Here is a 23,915-nt window from a genome sequence, read left to right as displayed (position 1 = left end):
AACAGACCTTCACAAGTACAACTGTCTCTTTCACTTTGACTCTAACCTAAACTCAGCAAAAAAAATAAACGTCCTCTCACTGTCAACTGCGTTTATTTTCAGCAAACTTTAACATCTGTAAATGTTTGTATGAATATAACAAGATTCAACAACTGGGACATAAAATGAACACTTTCCACAGACATGTGACTAACATAAATGGAATAATGTGTCCCTGAACAAAGGGGGGGATCAAAATCAAAAGTAACAGTCAATATCTGGTGTGGCCACCAGCTGCATTAAGTACTGCAGTGCATCTCTTCCTCATGGACTGCACCAGATTTGCCCGTTCTTGCTGTGAGATGTTAACCCACTCTTTCACCAAGGCACCTGCAAGTTCCCTGACATTTCTGGGGGGGATGGCCCTGGCCCTCACCCTCCGATCCAACAGGTCCCAGACGTGCTTAATGGGATTGAGATACGGGATCTCTCTGTCCATGGCAGAACACTGACATTCCTGTCTTGCAGGAAATCACACACAGAACGAGCAGTATGGCTGGTGGCAATGTCATGCTGGAGGGACATGTCAGGATGAGCCTGCAGGAAGGGTACCACATGAGGGAGGAGGATGTCTTCCCTGTAACGCACAGCGTTGAGATTGCCTGCAATGACAACAAGTTCAGTGTGATGATGCTGTGACACACCGCCCCAGACCATGACGGACCCTCCACCTCCAAATCGATCCCGCTCCAGAGTATAGGCCTCAGTGTAACATACAATCCAAGATGGCGTAGCAGTGCAGACGTGTTTTGTCGTTGTCCTGTGTAAATATAGTTTTTATGTTGTCTTTTTTTGTATATATTTCAATATTTTTCTATATCTTTTCCATTTTTAAATTAAATATTAAATATACCTTACGGCAGCCCGCCTCACCCAATGTGATACGGGCGTGCTATTTTTAGACCTTATAGCTAGAACCTCCATCAGAAGCTAGCCACCAGATGCTAACCAGCTAATTAGCTACTAGCTATTTAGTCATTGTTAGCCACTGTTAGCGGCCTTTACCTTTGGCTCCGACACCAGCCGCTTTTAGCCTGGATAATACCCGCCAGTCTGCACAGAGCGATATCAACCGGACTGCTTTTCTCCACTACAGATTCCTGCCGTAAGCGCTGGACCATTACTCCAGATCATCGCAGCTAGCTAGCTGCTACCGAGTGGCTATCGTGGCTAACGCCCTTTTCCGAAGCTAGCACCAGTTAGCCTCGAGCCAGGCGCATCTCCCGGCTAGCAAACAAAATGACTCCAGCTACAATACCTCTTTTGCCAACTGGCCTGGACCCTTTATCGACACAGAGCCCCGCCGATCCATCATGACTAGTCTGGACCCTTTGTCGACACGGAGCCCCACCGATCCATCACGACTGGCTGGACCCTTTGTTGACACGGAGCCCCGCCGATCCATCACGACTGGTCTGGACCCTTTGTCGACACGGAGCCCCGCCGATCCATCACGACTGGCCTGGACCATTTGTCGACACGGAGCCCCGCCGATCCATCACGGCTGGTCTGGACCCTTTGTCGACACGGAGCCCCGCCGATCCATCACGACTGGTCTGGACCCTTTGTCGACACGGAGCCCCGCCGATCCATCACGACTAGTCTGGACCCTTTGTCGACACGGAGCCCCGCCGATCCATCACGACTAGTCTGGACCCTTTATCGACACGGAGCCCCACCGATCCATCACGACTAGTCTGGACCCTTTGTCGACACGGAGCCCCACCGATCCATCACGACTGGCCTGGACCCTTTGTCGACACAGAGCCCCGCCGATCCATCACGACTAGTCTGCCGACGCAACTCCGTCCGATGTGCCCTCAACCGGCCTTTGCCGGACGTCGGTGAAGTAGCTTCTGCTAGCCCCGGCCTGCTAACTTTATGAATTAGCATCTGTGAGCCCCGTCCTGCTAACTTTATGAACTAGCTTCTGCTAGCCCCGGCCTGCTAACTTTATGAACTAGCTTCTGCTAGCCCCGGCCTGCTAACTTTATGAACTAGCTTCTGCTAGCCCCGGCCTGCTAACTTTATCAACTAGCTTCTGCTAGCCCCGGCCTGCTAACTTTATGAACTAGCTTCTGCTAGCCCCGGCCTGCTAACTTTATGAACTAGCTTCTGCTAGCCCCGGCCTGCTAACTTTATCAACTAGCTTCTGCTAGCCCCGGCCTGCTAACTTTATGAACTAGCTTCTGCTAGCCCCGGCCTGCTAACTTTATGAACTAGCTTCTGCTAGCCCCGGCCTGCTAACTTTATGAACTAGCTTCTGCTAGCCCCGGCCTGCTAACTTTATGAACTCTGTGTCCCCCGCTTGATAGCATACTAACGACTACCTAACAGCTTCCCTGTTTCATCTATTGCTGTTCACTGGACCCTATGATCACTTGGCCACATGATGCCTGCTGGACTGTTCATTAATCGCGGTACTCCATTTTTGTTTATTTTGTTTGTCTGTCGGCCCCAGCCTCGAACTCAGGCCCTGTGTGTAGTTAACTGACCCTCTCTGCCCATTCATCGCCATTTTACCTGTATGTTGTCTTAGCTGATTAGCTATTGTTGTCTTTCCCATTGTTGTCTTAGCTAGCTCTCCCAATCAACACCTGTGATTGCTTTATGCCTCACTTTATGTCTCTCTCTAATCATACATTTACATTTACATTTAAGTCATTTGGCAGACGCTCTTATCCAGAGCGACTTACAAATTGGTGAATTCACCTTATGACATCCAGTGGAACAGCCACTTTACAATAGTGCATCTAAATAATTTAAGGGGGGGGGGGGGTGAGAAGGATTACTTTATCCTATCCTAGGTATTCCTTAAAGAGGTGGGGTTTCAGGTGTCTCCGGAAGGTGGTGATTGACTCCGCTGTCCTGGCGTCGTGAGGGAATGTCAATATGCCTTGAATACTGTTGTTTAGGGTAGTTATCATTGTTTTATTTTACTGCAGAGCCCCAAGCCCCATGCAGACTGCAATAGCATCAAATAGTCCCCGCGGCATGCAACTTTTTTGGGAAGTCAGGAACCAATGTACACAGTCAGAAAACCTAAGGCTAGCTTTTTCAAACAGAAATTTGCATCCTGCAGCACTAATTCCATAAAGTTCTGGGACATTGTAAAGTCCATGGAGAATAAGAGCACCTCCTCCCAGCTGCCCACTGCACTGAGACTAGGAAACAATGTCACCAATGATGAATCCACGAAAATCAAACATTTCATTAAGCATTTCTCTACGGCTGGCCATGCTTTCCTCCTGGCTACCCCAGACCCGGCCAACAGCTCCGCACCCCCTGCAGCTACTTGCCCAAGCCTCCCCAGCTTCTCCTTCACCCAAATCCAGATAGCAGATGTTCTGAAAGAGCTGCAAAACCTGGACCCGTACAAATCAGCTGGGCTAGACAATCTGGACCCTCTCTTTCTATAATTATCCGCTGCCATTGTTGCAACCCCTATTACCAACCTGTTCAACCTCTCTTTCATATCGTCTGAGATCCCTAAAGATGGGAAAGCTGCCGCGGTCATCCCCCTCTTCAAAGGGGGTGACACTCTAGACCCAAACTGCTACAGACCTATATCTATCCTACACTTTACACCCAAACGGTTACCAACCTATATCTATCCTAGCCTGTCTTTCTAAAGTCTTCGAAAGCCAAGTTAAAAAACAGATCACTGACCATTTCGAATCCCACCGTACCTTCTCCGCTGTGCAATCTGGTTTCCGAGCTGGTCACGGGTGCACCTCAGCCATGCTCAAGGTACTAAACGAAATCATAATCGCCATCAATAAAAGACATTACTGTGCAGCCGTATTCATCGACCTGGTCAAGGCTTTCGACTCTGTCAATCACCTTATTCTTATCAGCAGACTGAAGAGCCTTGGTTTCTCAAATGATTGCCTCGCCTGGTTCACCAACTACTTCTCTGATAGAGTTCAGTGTGTCAAATCGGAGGGCCTGTTGTCCGGACCAACAATTATCGGGCCGACTCTCTTCTCTGTATACATCAATGATGTCGCATTTGCTGCTGGTGATTCCCTGATCCACCTCTCCGCAGACGACACCATTCTGTACACATCTGGCCGTTCTTTGGACACAGTGTTAACTAACCTCCAAACAAGCTTCAATGCCATACAACACTCCTTCCGTGGCCTCCAACTGCTCTTAAATACGAATAAAACTAAATGCTCCGCCTTATCTCAGCTCACTGGTCACTATAACAACACCCACCAGTAGCACGTACTCCAGCAGGTATATTGCGCTGGTCACCCCCAAAGCCAACACCTACTTTGGCCGCCTTTCCTTCCAGTTCTCTGTTGCCAATGGCTGGAACGAATTGCAAAAATCACTGAAGTTGGAGACTTATATCTCCCTCACTAACTTTAAGCATCAGCTATCTGAGCAGCTTACCGATCGCTGTACCTGTCCATCTGTAAATAGCCCACCCAATATACCTCATCCCCATATTGTTTTATTAACTTTTCTGCTCTGTTGCACACCAGTATTTCTACTTGCACATCATCATCTGCTCATCTATCACTCCGGTGTCAATTTGTGCAATTACTTCGCTAATATGGCCTATTTATTGTCTTACCTCCTTACTCCATTTGCACACACTGTATATAGACTTTTCTATTGTGTTATTGACTGTACTTTTGTTTATTCCATGTGAAACTCTGTGTTGTTGTTTTTGTCGCACTGCTTTGCTTTATCTTGGCCAGGTCGCAGTTGTAAATGAGAACTTGTTCTCAACTGGCCTACCTGGTTAAATAAAGGTGAAATAAATGTTGTTGTTTTTTAATCCTTTGACGATAAACGCGAATCTAACCATCACCCCTGGTGAGACAAAACCGTGACTCATCAGTGAAGAGCACTTTGCCAGTCCTGTCTGGTCCAGCGACGGTGGGTTTGTGCCCATAGGTGAAGTTGTTGCTGGTGATTTCTGGTGAGGACCTGCCTTACAACAGGCCTACAAGCCCTCAGTCCAGTCTCTCTCAGCCTATTACGGAGAGTCTGTGCACTGATGGAGGGATTGTGCGTTCCTGGTGTAACTCGGGCAGTTGTTGTTGCCATCCTGTACCTGTCCCGCAGGTGTGTTGGTTGGATGTACCGATCCTGTGCAGGTGTTATTACACATGGTCTGCCACGATCAGCTGTCCGTCCTGTCTTCCTGTAGCGCTGTCTTAGGCGTCTCACAGTACGGACATTGAAATGTATTGCCCGGGCCACATCTGCAGTAATCCACCTCATGGTAAAGTAATCAGCCTTGTAGTAAAGTAATCAAGTAGTAAAGTAATCAAGTAGTAAAGTAATCAACCTTGAAGTAAAGTAATCAAGTAGTAACGTAATCAACCCTGTAGTAAAGTAATCAACCCTGTAGTAAAGTAATCAAGTAGTAAAGTAATCAAGTAGTAAAGTAATCAAGTAGTAAAGTAATCAACCTTGAAGTAAAGTAATCAAGTAGTAAAGTAATCAACCCTGTAGTAAAGTAATCAAGTAGTAAAGTAATCAATCCTGTAGTAAAGTAATCAAGTAGTAAAGTAATCAACCTGGTAGTAAAGTAATCAACCTTGTAGTACAGTAATCAACCTTGTAGTACAGTAATCAACCTTGTAGTAAAGTAATCAACCTGGTAGTAAAGTAATCAACCTGGTAGTAAATAATCAACCCTGTAGTACAGTAATCAAGTAGTAAAGTAATCAACCTGGTAGTAAAGTAATCAACCTGGTAGTAAATAATCAACCTGGTAGTAAATAATCAACCCTGTAGTACAGTAATCAAGTAGTAAAGTAATCAACCTGGTAGTAAAATAATCAACCTGGTAGTAAATAATCAACCTGGTAGTAAATAATCAACCTGGTAGTAAATAATCAACCCTGTAGTACAGTAATCAAGTAGTAAAGTAATCAACCTGGTAGTAAAGTAATCAACCTGGTAGTAAATAATCAACCTGGTAGTAAATAATCAACCCTGTAGTACAGTAATCAACCTGGTAGTAATGTAATCATCCCTGTAGTACAGTAATCAACCCTGTAGTAATGTAATCATCCCTGTAGTACAGTAATCAACCCTGTAGTACAGTAATCATCCCTGTAGTACAGTAATCAACCTGGTAGTAATGTAATCATCCCTGTAGTACAGTAATCAACCTGGTAGTAATGTAATCAACCCTGTAGTACAGTAATCAACCCTGTAGTAATGTAATCATCCCTGTAGTACAGTAATCAACCTGGTAGTAATGTAATCAACCTGGTAGTAAAGTAATCAACCTGGTAGTAATGTAATCATCCCTGTAGTACAGTAATCAACCCTGTAGTAATGTAATCAACCCTGTAGTACAGTAATCAACCTGGTAGTAATGTAATCATCCCTGTAGTACAGTAATCATCCCTGTAGTACAGTAATCATCCCTGTAGTACAGTAATCATCCCTGTAGTACAGTAATCAACCCTGTAGTAATGTAATCATCCCTGTAGTACAGTAATCAACCCTGTAGTACAGTAATCAACCCTGTAGTACAGTAATCAACCCTGTAGTACAGTAATCAACCCTGTAGTAATGTAATCAACCCTGTAGTACAGTAATCAACCCTGTAGTACAATAATCAACCCTGTAGTAATGTAATCATCCCTGTAGTACAGTAATCAACCCTGTAGTACAGTAATCATCCCTGTAGTACAGTAATCATCCCTGTAGTACAGTAATCATCCCTGTAGTACAGTAATCATCCCTGTAGTACAGTAATCATCCCTGTAGTAAATAATCATCCCTGTAGTACAGTAATCAACCCTGTAGTACAGTAATCATCCCTGTAGTACAGTAATCATCCCTGTAGTAAATAATCATCCCTGTAGTACAGTAATCAATCTTGTACTGTAATAGGAGGAAGAAATGTATTCATGAAAACAAACCCACTGGGCACCTCAAACCCACTGGGCACCTCAAACCCACTGGGCACCTCAAACTCACTGGGCATCTCAAACCCACTGGGCACCTCAAACCCACTGGGCACCTCAAACCCACTGGGCACCTCAAACCCACTGGGCACCTCAAACCCACTGGGCACCTCAAACCCACTGGGCACCTCAAACCCACTGGGCACCTCAAACCCACTGGGCACCTCAAACTCAATGGGCACCTCAAACCCACTGGGCACCTCAAACCCACTGGGCACCTCAAACCCACTGGGCACCTCAAACCCACTGGGCACCTCAAACCCACTGGGCACCTCAAACCCACTGGGCACCTCAAACCCACTGGGCACCTCAAACCCACTGGGCACCTCAAACTCACTGGGCACCTCAAACTCACTGGGCACCTCAAACCCAATGGGCACCTCAAACCCACTGGGCACCTCAAACTCACTGGGCACCTCAAACTCACTGGGCACCTCAAACTCACTGGGCACCTCAAACTCACTGGGCACCTCAAACCCACTGGGCACCTCAAACCCACTGGGCACCTCAAACCCACTGGGCACCTCAAACCCACTGGGCACCTCAAACTCACTGGGCACCTCAAACTCACTGGGCACCTCAAACCCACTGGGCACCTCAAACCCACTGGGCACCTCAAACCCACTGGGCACCTCAAACTCACTGGGCACCTCAAACCCACTGGGCACCTCAAACCCACTGGGCACCTCAAACCCACTGGGCACCTCAAACCCACTGGGCACATCAAACCCACTGGGCACCTCAAACCCAATGGGCACCTCAAACTCACTGGGCACCTCAAACCCACTGGGCACCTCAAACTCACTGGGCACCTCAAACTCACTGGGCACCTCAAACCCATTGGGCACCTCAAACTCACTGGGCACCTCAAACTCACTGGGCACCTCAAACCCACTGGGCACCTCAAACTCACTGGGCACCTCAAACTCACTGGGCACCTCAAACTCACTGGGCACCTCAAACCCAATGGGCACCTCAAACCCACTGGGCACCTCAAACTCACTGGGCACCTCAAACTCACTGGGCACCTCAAACTCACTGGGCACCTCAAACTCACTGGGCACCTCAAACCCACTGGGCACCTCAAACCCACTGGGCACCTCAAACCCACTGGGCACCTCAAACCCACTGGGCACCTCAAACCCAATGGGCACCTCAAACCCACTGGGCACCTCAAACTCACTGGGCATCTCAAACCCACTGGGCACCTCAAACTCACTGGGCACCTCAAACCCACTGGGCACCTCAAACTCACTGGGCACCTCAAACTCACTGGGCACCTCAAACCCACTGGGCACCTCAAACCCACTGGGCACCTCAAACTCACTGGGCACCTCAAACCCACTGGGCACCTCAAACTCACTGGGCACCTCAAACCCACTGGGCACCTCAAACCCACTGGGCACCTCAAACCCACTGGGCACCTCAAACTCACTGGGCACCTCAAACCCACTGGGCACCTCAAACCCACTGGGCACCTCAAACCCACTGGGCACCTCAAACCCACTGGGCATACAATGGTTGAATCAATTATGTTTCCACCTCATTTCAATGCCATTTGTCTGTCTACTGGTGTGTGCGTGTGTGTGTGTCTGTGTGTGTGTGCGTGTGTGTGTGTGCGTGTGTGTCTATGTGTGTGTTTCTGTGTGTGTGTGTGTGTGTGTGTCTGTGCGTGTGTGTCTGTGCGTGTGTGTGTGTATATGCTTGTGTGGTAGGGGCAACAGCCTGGGGGCCACTCACGACTCCAAGCGACAACAAACACAATAATCTCACCAGCCATCCTATTGAAGTAGCCTTCCAGATTAGGAAAACCTGCTGCTTCCTGTCTAAGGTCTAATCCCATTGTTTTCTGTTTTCAGAATCTATGTTACATAGAATACACACAAAATGGTGAAACGCATGGTCAGTTTGGATCCAACACTGTAGTTATTCATTATCTAGGTGTTGATGTGTATCACCAGAGTTATCCGGCTGGTACTGTTGTAGTAATCCCTGGACAGACTGTGATGACCTGGGCAGGGTGTCATGACTCACCGCGGCCACCAAGCGTCGCCATGACTCTCTCAGGTTATGTTGTTGTTTTTACAGTTAATTACATTTTCAATTTTTTTTTTTACCTTTATTTTACTAGGCAAGTCAGTTAAGAACAAATTCTTATTTTCAATGATGGCCTAGGAACAGTGGGTTAACTGCCTGTTCAGGGGCAGAACAACAGATTTGAACCTTGTGAGCTCAGGGATTTGAACTTGCAACCTTTCGGTTACAAGTCCAACACTCTAACCACTAGGCTACCCTGCACATCAACAGATGAGACGGAAGTGAATCTGAAGTGTTGTAGGACGAGAGGTCCCACCGGTACGGTGCTGCCTTTCAATTGGTTGTTTTTTTGCATTGAACTTTCAGTTCGTCAGTTGTGACTCACGTAGAAGTGAATCTCTCATAAGGATAGTTTGTCTCCTGTTTTGTGTGAGGGCCATAGTACAGCGTAGAGGGTTCTAGCATCCCTGGTTGGCGAATCACTGCAGCAGGAGAATACCACTGAAATAGTGCTGTTTTCTACTTTAGAATACCACTGAAATAGTGCTGTTTTCTACTTTAGAATACCACTGAAATAGTGCTGTCTGCTACTCTAGAATACCACTGAAATAGTGCTGTCTGCTACTCTAGAATACCACTGAAATAGTGCTGTTTTGCTACTCTAGAATACCACTGAAATAGTGCTGTTTGCTACTCTAGAATACCACTGAAATAGTGCTGTCTGCTACTCTAGAATACCACTGAAATAGTGCTGTTTGCTACTCTAGAATACCACTGAAATAGTGCTGTCTGCCTCTCTAGAATACCACTGAAATAGTGCTGTCTGCTACTCTAGAATACCACTGAAATAGTGCTGTCTGCTACTCTAGAATACCACTGAAATAGTGCTGTTTGCTACTCTAGAATACCACTGAAATAGTGCTGTTTGCTACTCTAGAATACCACTGAAATAGTGCTGTCTGCTACTCTAGAATACCACTGAAATAGTGCTGTCTGCTACTCTAGAATACCACTGAAATAGTGCTGTTTGCTACTCTAGAATACCACTGAAATAGTGCTGTTTGCTACTCTAGAATACCACTGAAATAGTGCTGTCTGCTACTCTAGAATACCACTGAAATAGTGCTGTTTGCTACTCTAGAATACCACTGAAATAGTGCTGTTTTCTACTTTAGAATACCACTGAAATAGTGCTGTCTGCTACTCTAGAATACCACTGAAATAGTGCTGTTTTGCTACTCTAGAATACCACTGAAATAGTGCTGTCTGCTACTCTAGAATACCACTGAAATAGTGCTGTCTGCTACTCTAGAATACCACTGAAATAGTGCTGTCTGCTACTCTAGAATACCACTGAAATAGTGCTGTCTGCTACTCTAGAATACCACTGAAATAGTGCTGTTTGCTACTCTAGAATACCACTGAAATAGTGCTGTTTGCTACTCTAGAATACCACTGAAATAGTGCTGTTTGCTACTCTAGAATACCACTGAAATAGTGCTGTCTGCTACTCTAGAATACCACAGAAATAGTGCTGCCTGCTACTCTAGAATACCACTGAAATAGTGCTGTCTGCTACTCTAGAATACCACTGAAATAGTGCTGTTTTGCTACTCTAGAATACCACTGAAATAGTGCTGTCTGCTACTCTAGAATACCACTGAAATAGTGCTGTCTGCTACTCTAGAATACCACTGAAATAGTGCTGTCTGCTACTCTAGAATACCACTGAAATAGTGCTGTCTGCTACTCTAGAATACCACTGAAATAGTGCTGTCTGCCTCTCTAGAATACCACTGAAATAGTGCTGTCTGCTACTCTAGAATACCACTGAAATAGTGCTGTCTGCTACTCTAGAATACCACTGAAATAGTGCTGTCTGCTACTCTAGAATACCACTGAAATAGTGCTGTTTTGCTACTCTAGAATACCACTGAAATAGTGCTGTTTGCTACTCTAGAATACCACTGAAATAGTGCTGTCTGCTACTCTAGAATACCACTGAAATAGTGCTGTTTGCTACTCTAGAATACCACTGAAATAGTGCTGTCTGCCTCTCTAGAATACCACTGAAATAGTGCTGTCTGCTACTCTAGAATACCACTGAAATAGTGCTGTCTGCTACTCTAGAATACCACTGAAATAGTGCTGTTTGCTACTCTAGAATACCACTGAAATAGTGCTGTTTGCTACTCTAGAATACCACTGAAATAGTGCTGTCTGCTACTCTAGAATACCACTGAAATAGTGCTGTTTTGCTACTCTAGAATACCACTGAAATAGTGCTGTCTGCTACTCTAGAATACCACTGAAATAGTGCTGTTTTGCTACTCTAGAATACCACTGAAATAGTGCTGTTTGCTACTCTAGAATACCACTGAAATAGTGCTGTTTGCCACTCTAGAGATACACACATGACATTTGATATAACTAAGTAGTCTTGGCTTGTGCAAACTGCAACAGCACATACTAGGAGGAGCCTGTCTCCTGTTTCTGTACACATCCTGGATAGTGCCATGACGTTGGCCTGTTGGGGAGGTTTATGACCCCCATAAATACCTTTCCCCCCCATTTCTCTCTCTCTACTCTCGAGTTGACTTTTGAAAAGCCCTTTAGCGATTCTGGGAACATCGAAGGGTGGGGAACGGAACCATATTTCAGTAATCCAACCAGTTGAAAATATGCGTTGGTACCCTGTTGCGACTCTAGGGGGCAGTATTTTCATTTTTGGAGAAAAAAAATGTTCCCGTTTTAAATGGGATATTTTGTCAGGACAAGATGCTAGAATATGCATATAATTGACAGCTTAAGGATAGAAAACACTCTAACGTTTCCAAAACTGTAAAGATATTGTCTGTGTATAACAGAACTGATGTTGCAGGCGAAAGCCTGAGAAAAATCCAATCCGGAAGTGCCCCATATTTTGAAAGCGCTGCGTTCCAATGAATCCCTATTGAGCTGTGAATGTGCCATCCACTAGCTTTCTACGTATTCCCCAAGGTGTCTACAGCATTGTGACGTAGTTTTACGCATTTATGTTGAAGAATAGCCGTAGGCGGCTACATTGCGTAAGTGGTCACCTGATGGCTCCCAGGGTGACTCTCGCGTAAAATACAGAGGTAGCCATTACTCCAATCGGTCCTACTGAAAAACGAATTGTCCCGACGGATATATTATCGAATAGATATTTGAAAAACACCTTGAGGATTGATTATAAACAACGTTTTGCCATGTTTCTGACGATATTATGGAGCTAATTTGGAATATTTTTCGCCGTTTTCGTGACTGCAATTTCTGGCCGATTTCTCAGCCAAACGTGAAGAACAAACGGAGCTATTTTGCCTACAAAAATAATATTTTTGGAAAAAAGGAACATTGGCTAGCTAACTGGGAGTCTCGTGAGTGAAAACATCCGAAGCTCATCAAAGGTAAACAATTTAAATTGATTGCTTTTCTGATTTCCGTGACCAAGTTACCTGCTGCTAGCTGGACACAATGCTATGCTAGGCTATCGATAAACTTACACAAATGCTTGTCTAGCTTTGGCTGTAAAGCATATTTAGAAAATCTGAGATGACAGGGTGATTAACAAAAGGCTAAGCTGTCTCAATATATGTAATTTATGATTTTCATGAATAGGAATATTTTGTAGGGATATTTATGTCCGTTGCGTTATGCTAATTAGTGTCTGGCGATGATTACGCTCCCGCATGTGGGATGGGGGAGTCAGTAGAGGATGAATATGATGTCAGATCAGTTGGCGTCTGAGACATGGTTACTGATGATAGGATGACATAAACTGCATCTTGGAAAGTCTACACATTCTAGTTATCACATTCACATGCAATTGTTGTAAATTTTAAATGTTTAAATATGAAACTATTTGTGAAAAGATTAAATTACATTTTTAGCTTCTTAATGAGAGAACGGTTTGTCATAAGAACACCACTCTGTTCACTCAAGACCCAAGTGACTTGGTTGTAGACTATGTAACACGGCCTTTTTTAACCCGTTGACGAAAATGTAACTTCCTGTTCCAAGTATGTAACTTCCCCACGTTGAAAGGACAAAGACCACCTACAGAACTAAGCCAACCTCAGCAAGAACCTAACGAAATTAGCATCAAATTTCAATATGAAGGTGACGACCCACATGCCGGAAGGATAAATTTCGACCAGCCAGGCAGAATATAGCATGAGCTTAAAGTATGGCAACTTGGTATGAACTTTGAACTCTTATTCACTAAAGAAGTGATCCCTCCTAGCTGTTGCGTTTAGCGCAGGAACTGGAGACATGGGCTAGGAGAGGATGGACAGAGTATCTGTTCTACCACACGATGACGATACTACCAAGTATCCGTTCTACCAGACATTCTTCAAAAGACAACCCGGCCTCCCATCTAAGACCAACCAATTGAAGCGCAGCTCAGAGTAAATATTTAAATATTTAAATATTTATTGCATTTTCCTTTTCCAATTGGGCAGTGTTACGGATACAGGTATCCTGTGTGTATTTGTTTTCTCTCTCTCCTTCTGCCCTAGCCACAGGTGTAACTCATCAGTTGCCAATCAGTCGCCACTGAAGACACACCTGCTCCTTTTCCCTTACCCAATCACATCCCCTTTCCCTTGGTTTAAAAGAAACCCAATTAGTTGTCTCTGAAGCTCTCTCTTTTGTTTTTGCACCGACATGTCACATTTGTCCGTTATTATGTGAGTATGTATTGTTGTGGTGTATGGCTGTTTGTTTGTTGGTGGGAAAAGGGGATACCTAGCCAAGACGCCCATGGGCCTACATTACCCGTAGGAAAACATTGTCTAAATACCCCAGTTAGAACTGGGCGGACCACCCACTGTATTTTAGTGGTTAGTTAGCTAGCTGTTATTATTATTGTTTTTAGATATTTATTATTTCTTTCCTTGGGTCCAGCTCAACTTGTTAGCCAGGGTTCATGAAGATAACCAAGCATTTACAACTTTCAGATGAGACTGAATAAGGTGATGATTAAATATTGACTGCTACTGATGTAAAAGATGACCAGGTCTTTAAGAGTTTATTCGGAACATAACAGCTCTATAAATATTATTTCGTGGTGCCCCGATTTTCTAGTTAATTACATTTATCTGATTAGCTTAATCAGGTAATAATAATTACAGAGAAATTGTTTTATAGAATAGCATGTCATATCACTTAATCCGGCATAGCCAACGACACGACAATAGGATGCTAGTCTATCACAGGGCCTTACCCTCAATCTATCTCCTTAAGGCTACCAAGCAGAAACACATTGGGTCCCATTTTTACATTTCGGCTGGGGGATCAAACTCCCACCCTTACAATCTCATTATACCATACATATTGATTTGTATCTATTGACATAATGTTGAGAACAGACCAGTCAGTTTAATTTGACATATTGATTGTGTGACAGCAAAGACAGGCAGGTCAAGTCGGTCAGTGAAAGTCTTCTTGGTGTCTGCGATGCTCTCTCACTGTCCTGTGTCATCTCATCGGCTAATGCACTTCAGTCACTTCAGTCACTGACTAACTCTGGACCTAGTGGTGTTCCTGGTCAGAGACCAACTCTGGGCCTAGTGGTGTTCCTGGTCAGAGACCAACACTGGACCTAGTGGTGTTCCTGGTCAGAGACCAACTCTGGACCTAGTGGTGTTCCTGGTCAGACCAACTCTGGGCCTAGTGGTGTTCCTGGTCAGAGACCAACACTGGACCTAGTGGTGTTCCTGGTCAGAGACCAACTCTGGACCTAGTGGTGTTCCTGGTCAGAGACCAACTCTGGACCTAGTGGTGTTCCTGGTCAGAGACCAACTCTGGGCCTAGTGGTGTTCCTGGTCAGAGACTAACTCTGGACCTAGTGGTGTTCCTGGTCAGAGACTAACTCTGGGCCTAGTGGTGTTCCTGGTCAGAGACCAACTCTGGGCCTAGTGGTGTTCCTGGTCAGACCAACTCTGGGCCTAGTGGTGTTCCTGGTCAGAGACTAACACTGGACCTAGTGGTGTTCCTGGTCAGAGACTAACACTGGACCTAGTGGTGTTCCTGGTCAGAGACTAACACTGGACCTAGTGGTGTTCCTGGTCAGAGACCAACTCTGGACCTAGTGGTGTTCCTGGTCAGAGACCAACTCTGGGCCTAGTGGTGTTCCTGGTCAGAGACCAACTCTGGACCTAGTGGTGTTCCTGGTCAGAGACCAACTCTGGGTCTAGTGGTGTTCCCGGTCAGAGACCAACTCTGGGCCTATTGTTGTTCCTGGTCAGAGAACCACTCTGGGCCTATTGTTGTTCCTGGTCAGAGACCAACTCTGGGCCTATTGTTGTTCCTGGTCAGAGACCAACTCTGGACCTAGTGGTGTTCCTAGTTAGAGACCAACTCTGGACCTAGTGGTGTTCCTAGTTAGAGACCAACTCTGGACCTAGTGTTGTTCCTAGTTAGAGACCAACTCTGGACCTAGTGGTGTTCCTGGTCAGAGACCAACTCTGGACCTAGTGGTGTTCCTTGTTAGAGACCAACTCTGGACCTAGTGTTGTTCCTAGTTAGAGACCAACTCTGGACCTAGTGGTGTTCCTAGTTAGAGACCAACTCTGGACCTAGTGATGTTCCTGGTCAGAGACCAACTCTGGACCTAGTGGTGTTCCTAGTTAGAGACCAACTCTGGACCTAGTGTTGTTCCTGGTCACAGAGAGAGAGGGGGGAAAGGGGGTAGGAGGTGGCGGTAGAGAGAGCGAGAGAGGGGAGGACAGAGAGAGATTTTTATTTTTATTTTTAATTTTTATTGTTTACCTTACTTGCTTTGGCAATGTTAACACATGTTTCCCATGCCAATAAAGCCCCTTGAATTGAATTGAATTGAAATTGAGAGAGAGGGAAAGGGGGTAGGAGGTGGCGGTAGAGAGAGCGAGAGAGGGGAGGACAGAGAGAGAGAGAGAACTTACCCATTCTAGAGCTTTGATGAAGCCCAGGGGAACTTTGAGGACTCTGAACTGTCCGCCCGCAACCAACTGGAAAATAAAATAAATCATATCAACAGACCCATCATTATATCAACAGACCCATCATTATATCAACAGACCCATCATTATATCAACAGACCCATCATTATATCAACAGACCCGTCATCATATCAACAGACCCGTCATCCTATCAACAGGCCCGTCATCCTATCAACAGGCCCGTCATCCTCATATCAACAGGCCCATCATCCTCATATCAACAGACCCATCATCCTCATATCAACAGACCCATCATCCTCATATCAACAGACCCATCATCCTCATATCAACAGACCCATCATCCTCATATCAACAGACCCATCATCCTCATATCAACAGACCCATCATCCTCATATCAACAGACCCATCATCCTCATATCAACAGACCCATCATCCTCATATCAACAGACCCATCATCCTCATATCAACAGACCCATCATCCTCATATCAACAGACCCATCATCCTATCAACAGACCCATCATCCTCATATCAACAGACCCATCATCCTCATATCAACAGACCCATCATCCTCCTATCAACAGACCCATCATCCTCATATCAACAGACCCATCATCCTATCAACAGACCCATCATCCTCATATCAACAGACCCATCATCCTCATATCAACAGACCCATCATCCTCATATCAACAGACCCATCATCCTATCAACAGACCCATCATCCTCATATCAACAGACCCATCATCCTCATATCAACAGGCCCATCATCCTCATATCAACAGACCCATCATCCTCATATCAACAGACCCATCATCCTCATATCAACAGGCCCATCCTCATATCAACAGACCCATCCTCATATCAACAGACCCATCCTCATATCAACAGACCCATCATCCTATCAACAGACCCGTCATCCTCATATCAACAGACCCATCATCCTCATATCAACAGGCCCATCCTCATATCAACAGACCCATCATCCTATCAACAGACCCATCATCCTATCAACAGACCCATCATCCTCACATCAACAGACCCATCATCATATCAAAGGGTCTGAATACTTAAGTAAATACGATTTTTTTTTTGTTTTAGAATTTTGCACAATTTTTTTTTCTTTGTCAATATGGGGTATTGTGATGTCATTATGGGGTCAAGGGGCCTGAATACTTTCAGAATGCTCTGTTTGTATATACAGCATATCTTTCTAGGCTGAATGACTCTGGTGTTTCTACAGGTTGATTATATGTATAATATTATATATATCCTCCATAAAACTCACCGCTTTTCACACACAGGTAATCATTGTTTTCCTGTGATTTATTCACCATCATATTAATTATTTTCCTGAGATGATATAATCACTCATATATCATCATCCACAGTAAAGACATGGTACTAATGAAATGGCTATTATCATTATTATCATTAGCAACCGGTCAGAGTGTCAGAGGGTCAGAGTGGAGATGGAGTCCATATTGTTTTCTAATGCATACCTTTTCCACTCGGGGGAGAGGAGCTTACCAAACAAGAGGGGCCTTGAGTAGTGTATATCCACTAGGGGGAGCCAGAGTAGCTTACCAAACAAGAGGGGCCTTGAGTAGTGTATATCCACTAGGGGGAGCCAGAGTAGCTTACCAAACAAGAGGGGCCTTGTGAGTGTATATCCACTAGGGGGAGCCAGAGTAGCTTACCAAACAAGAGGGGCCTTGTGAGTGTATATCCACTAGGGGGAGCCAGAGTAGCTTACCAAACAAGAGGGGCCTTGAGTAGTGTATATCCACTAGGGGGAGCCAGAGTAGCTTACCAAACAAGAGGGGCCTTGTGAGTGTATATCCACTAGGGGGAGCCAGAGTAGCTTACCAAACAAGAGGGGCCTTGTGAGTGTATATCCACTAGGGGGAGCCAGAGTAGCTTACCAAGCAAGAAGAGCCTTGTGAGTGTATATCCACTAGGGGGAGCCAGAGTAGCTTACCAAGCAAGAGGAGCCGAGGCACTCTTTTTGACTAGCTAGCGATGACGTTTGAACTTCCGGATCCGGTGTTATATGCCTGTTGACAAATGCTAGCTACGTGTCAGGCCAGTCTTGTGTTAAATGCCTGTTTACAAATGCTAGCTACGTGTCAGGCCAGTCTTGTGTTAAATGCCTGTTTACAAATGCTTGCTACGTGTCAGGCCAGTCTTGTGTTAAATGCCTGTTTACAAATGCTAGCTACGTGTCAGGCCAGTCTGGTGTTATATGCCTGTTTACAAATGCTTGCTACGTGTCAGGCCAGTCTGGTGTTATATGCCTGTTTACAAATGCTTGCTACGTGTCAGGCCAGTCTGGTGTTATATGCCTGTTTACAAATGCTAGCTACGTGTCAGGCCAATCTGGTGTTAAATGCTTTATGACACATCGTTTTATATCCATATGATGTGAAAATGATACCAATATAGACGTGGTAATTGTAATGGTATGCCTCACTTTAAAATTGATCTGGGATCTCAACAAAATAATGGGGTCCTACATCCAAAGCATAAACTACACAGTTCTTACAGTATTTGACAGATTTGATAGCCTTCATGTTCCTTTTCAATACTAATGGAAACACTTGTTTTCTTCAAAAGGTTATTCTGGCCTTGATGACGGCAAGAAGATATACCCACCTACCGCCACGCCAGAGCCATAACGTCGGTTCTGACCAGCACAAGCTCGAGAAAAGCAGGGGGAAACTACTGAGCGCCAGATATACCGTTAGGAGCTTCGTGTAATTGAAATGCAGTGCGCTCTGCACCAGTGTCCATACCCCCCGAATCAAGTTTCCTTTCTAATACAACTTAAGCCCATGGCAGCCCCCTGAGAATAGTAGCGGGTCCCTCCACTGGGCCATGGCCAGTAGCCTTGACAGGGACACCTGAAGCTACCAGCTTCGGCTGAGAGATGTGTCCAGGTGAGTGGCTAGAAGGGCCCTGTTGTCCCAGGTGCACAGGCAGGTTTTTGCAAGCGATGACGGAGAATTGTTTCCTATGGGCCTGGCCACTGGGAGGGCCAATCAGATAGCTAGAGATTTACCTCTGAATGTTTTTGCTAGAATTCAGCCTGCAAGTTCTCTCTCCATGACTGGGCTGTTTGAGTATAAGTGGCAAGCGCTCTGGTGCCAAGATAAAGGACTTGTTCCTTTTCAGTTCTCTGTGAGGGACATCGTTACAGGAGCTTGTGAAGTAGGGGAGGACATTCCTCATGTTAAACTATCCCTGGAAGGTGTCCCTGCGTGTCATTTGGGAATTGTAGGGAGCCTCACCGGGGCCACCGGTTGTGTCGTTTCTAGAAAGGTATATGTATTCTCAGACCGGGTCTCTAAACCACATGGGACTGGAAGGTGAGCATCCAAATGTGTCCCTCGCCCTGGAAGTCCCACGGGACCTTCTCCTCTGAGTTGTTTCCCTTTTCACTTTTATGTGTTATACTAGCAGCAGTGTCTAGTGACCCTCCCCTGTCTCATCACCCTGTGTGTTATACTAGCAGCAGTGTCTAGTGACCCTCCCCTGTCTCATCACCCTGTGTGTTATACTAGCAGCAGTGCCTAGTGACCCTCCCCTGTCTCATCACCCTGTGTGTTATACTAGCAGCAGTGCCTAGTGACCCTCCCCTGTCTCATCACCCTGTGTGTTATACTAGCAGCAGTGCCTTGTGACCCTCCCCTGTCTCATCACCCTGTGTGTTATACTAGCAGCAGTGTCTAGTGACCCTCCCCTGTCTCATCACCCTGTGTGTTATACTACCCCTGTCTCATCACCCTGTGTGTTATACTAGCAGCAGTGCCTAGTGACCCTCCCCTGCCCCATCACCCTGTGTGTTATACTACCCCTGTCTCATCACCCTGTGTGTTATACTAGCAGCAGTGCCTCGTGACCCTCCCGTCTCATCACCCTGTGTGTTATACTACCCCTGTCTCATCACCCTGTGTGTTATACTAGCAGCAGTGCCTCGTGACCCTCCCCTGTCTCATCACCCTGTGTGTTATACTACCCCTGTCTCATCACCCTGTGTGTTATACTAGCAGCAGTGCCTAGTGACCCTCCCCTGCCCCATCACCCTGTGTGTTATACTACCCCTGTCTCATCACCCTGTGTGTTATACTAGCAGCAGTGCCTCGTGACCCTCCCCTGTCTCATCACCCTGTGTGTTATACTACCCCTGTCTCATCACCCTGTGTGTTATACTACCCCTGTCTCATCACCCTGTGTGTTATACTAGCAGCAGTGTCTAGTGACCCTCCCCTGTCTCATCACCCTGTTTGTTATACTACCCCTGTCTCATCACCCTGTGTGTTATACTAGCAGCAGTGTCGAGTGACCCGCCCCTGTCCCATCACCCTGTGTGTTATACTAGCAGCAGTGCCCAGTGACCCTCCCCTGTCTCATCAAACTTTTATTTGTTGGATGGTACTGCTGCTAGTATAACACACAGGGTGATGAGACAGGGGAGGGTCACTAGGCACTGCTGCTAGTATAACACACAGGGTGATGAGACAGGGGAGGGTCACTAGACACTGCTGCTAGTATAACACACAGGGTGATGAGACAGGGGAGGGTCACTAGGCACCGCTGCTAGTATAACACACAGGGTGATGAGACAGGGGAGGGTCACTAGGCACTGCTGCTAGTATAACACACAGGGTGATGAGACAGGGGTAGTATAACACACAGGGTGATGAGACAGGGGAGAGTCACTAGGCACTGCTGCTAGTATAACACACAGGGTGATGAGACAGGGGATGGTCACTAGACACTGCTGCTAGTATAACACACAGGGTGATGAGACAGGGGAGGGTCACTAGACACTGCTGCTAGTATAACACACAGGGTGATGAGACAGGGGAGGGTCACTAGACACTGCTGCTAGTATAACACACAGGGTGATGAGACAGGGGAGGGTCACTAGGCATTGCTGCTAGTATAACACACAGGGTGATGAGACAGGGGAGGGTCACTAGGCACTGCTGCTAGTATAACACACAGGGTGATGAGACAGGGGTAGTATAACACACAGGGTGATGAGACAGGGGAGGGTCACTAGGCACTGCTGCTAGTATAACACACAGGGTGATGAGACAGGGGTAGTATAACAGACAGGGTGATGAGACAGGGGTAGTATAACACACAGGGTGATGAGACAGAGGAGAGTCACTAGGCAGCGCCCCGTGTTCGCAATTACAAGACTGCTGCATCTGGCAGAGTCAGGTCTTGATGGTCTGCCATGTACTGTTTCATTTAGTGTCTGTTGGGGTCGGCTTGGGGTGTGATTATATTTCCCTATTGGCCATGTATAGGGCAGTGCCGTGTATTCATTGTTGACCCCCACCCCCCCCCCCACAAATAATGTATGCTTGTATCTTTCGTCTCTCTGTGTTTAATAATTTTCCTTCAATTCGCAAGAAGCAGAATGGACAGCAGAAAGCATCTGTGTGAGTTAAACAGCGCCTCTGTCTCTGTAGGTGAAGGCCATCTATCTGATGCTGTCTGGTCAGTGAAACAGCGCGACATTGTTGCTGCCCATAGCACATTGAGTGCAAGGGAAGCCAGAGAGCATTTTGGCCTCCCTTGATTAAATAAAAAAAATAAAAAATAATAGCCAATCAGCATTGAGCTAAACTGAGTGAGCTCAACTGTGAATGGTTCTGGCGCGCCAAAGAAACGTATCAAGGGAAGCCAGCTTGGATTTGGCTTCACTCCTATCACATTGCATTGAGAGCAATATGTAATTGACAGAAACAACTTGAATTGTTGCATCTCATGGTGCTGTTGTCCGCCTGTGGCTAGCTAGCTAGATAGCTAGCTAAAATTGTCCCTTCCCTAAATTAGTCATGGATGGAGATAGGAATTTGGACTTGTGGTTTTACTTAAAAGAAAATTCCACCCCCGAAACTTTCAAGACATGTAACTTTCAAAATACAGAAATCATCCAGTATGATGCGTTTTCATCATGTGATGGAAACTCCACTTCATATGATCAAAATGCACCAAGCAGCATCAGTTCTGTATTCTTAAAGTTACACATCTTGCAAACTTGACTGCCGACAAGGAAAAAAAATGTGGGACTATGACAACAATGGACTAATAACCAAAATATAGTTTTGGGGTGGAGTTTCCCTTTAATTCTCAGTTCTGCCCAATGCTTTTAACTGTGATTCTGATCTAAACATTCATTCATACATTGTTTAGCCCCTGGCCTGAGAGGATGGAAGTTCAACATGTAGCTAGACGTAGAAGGCTAACGTTAACTCGATAACGTGCCCTTGAAAGGAAGTAAAGCTAGCGAGCAAGCATTTTAGCCTGGTAGCCTAGGACAACAAAAAATAAAAGCATGTATTGTATGACAGAGTCATAGACTGTTTCTTCAACATGAAAGAGAGGAGGATGTCATTGGTGTTTCTCTACAAGTAGGGTGGGTCAACATGCTTTTTCTACTTGCATAAACGCACGCACACAGAAATCAGAACCATGGACTGTCACATCATATTTAGCTTACCTTGATTGGGCTAAATAGTTTTTGATATCTTTTAGTTGTCCCTGCGTTAGAATAAGCATAAGTAATTTGATGATGTTGACATGTTAAAAGTTGAAATAGTGATGAAATAGTGGAGGCAGCTCCTGTTTCTGACTTGTGGTAACTCTCTGTCTTTCTAATCGAATTTTAGTAGTCCGAAAATGTCATAAACATTAAGTTGCTTGGCCATGCTGTAGGTCATGTAACTGTTTGTTACATACAATATGCTTTGAGGACTTCAGGGTTTTGTGATGAAACAAAGATGTGGTTGAATTTATCCTGCCACTGTGTCTTCTTATTGTCTCTGCCTTTAGGCCAACAGTATATATCAGGGTGTCAAGGCATATGAACTAACAGGTTATAGCGCAAACAACGCAATTATCACAACACAGGTTTTAAAATGGGCTTTTGTTTTCTGTCTTGTCTTCCCCGGTGATGTTATCCATGGATCACTATTAATATAGGGGATGAAATTAAGCTGCCATTTTACAATGCAATCTCAGAAATGACAACTGCACAGAGCCTATACCAGACCCGCTTTATTAGAAGATCGTGTAATTCCAGGATTACAGAAAAATACGTTGTTTTTTTCACCCGTATGAGCCAATACAAATTTGGACCATGGATAAACAAACGTATTTCGTTCCATAATTTATGTGGTCCACATTTGTGCGTACATTTATATTATGGGCAAACAGCTCATATCACCATCTTTCATAGACCACGAATGGGTGTATTTGTCATCATATATTTTGTCGGGGGGAAAATATGTTGTATTCTAATAATTTAAAAGGCATAATCACAAGAGAGATTTTCCCGCTGATTTAACACAGACATGCATAACCATCCATCCCCTCAGTAATCATGGATGTGAAGTATATCAGTCAACAAATCGCGGCGCATCATAACGGGGCTTTCCTCGGTTTTACCAGACAAATCTAATATCCCAGATAAGGATCTAGGAACGCCCCTCACCGCCTACTCATCATACGTGTTACAGTTGGAATTTAAACAGAGTAGATGTCAGTTATTTTTCTAGATGTTCAGAGCCCCTACCTGATTCACAATATCCATCTTGGCTGCCTTGCTCGTTGGTAAGAGGAATTGCGGAGCGGGGGGAGGGAGTCGTCAGAACCGACCGCCCTCGGTGGAGGAAGGAGAAGGATACGGGAACTGCTCAAGATGGCATGTGATAAGCAAAAGACACAACACGAGTTGCCACGACCATCAAACTGGATCATACATAGACTTGTTGATAAATACAAACAATCAAATAAATGTCTGTTTATGGTTCTTAGACGTGGAGGAGAGGCAGATGATACACATTTGTTTTTGGAAACTATTTTCTGCCTTTACTAAGCTGGTATCTTTCTGATATTTGTTTCCGTTTA

At 45.3% G+C, this 23,915-nt stretch overlaps 1 protein-coding gene across 2 annotated transcripts in view; it reads right to left on the bottom strand.

Moving 5' to 3' along the window:
- The window catches only part of LOC135527681 (synaptophysin-like), a 34,813-nt gene extending 11,123 nt beyond the window's left edge, over positions 1–23,690 (bottom strand). For both annotated transcript variants that reach the window (XM_064956174.1, XM_064956173.1), the window contains exons 1-2: positions 23,581–23,690; positions 15,971–16,036 (exon numbers count right to left, since the gene is read on the bottom strand). In XM_064956174.1, the coding sequence (XP_064812246.1) occupies positions 15,971–16,036; positions 23,581–23,598 (84 nt within the window). In that variant the 5' untranslated portion in view covers positions 23,599–23,690. The remainder of the gene's footprint in view (positions 1–15,970; positions 16,037–23,580) is intronic.
- Positions 23,691–23,915: the final 225 nt, after the last annotated feature.

Source organism: Oncorhynchus masou, chromosome 33 (assembly GCF_036934945.1).
Source record: "Oncorhynchus masou masou isolate Uvic2021 chromosome 33, UVic_Omas_1.1, whole genome shotgun sequence".
In the NCBI taxonomy this organism is placed as follows: Eukaryota; Metazoa; Chordata; class Actinopteri; order Salmoniformes; family Salmonidae; genus Oncorhynchus; species Oncorhynchus masou.
This window is presented reverse-complemented; position numbering and strand designations above follow the sequence as displayed.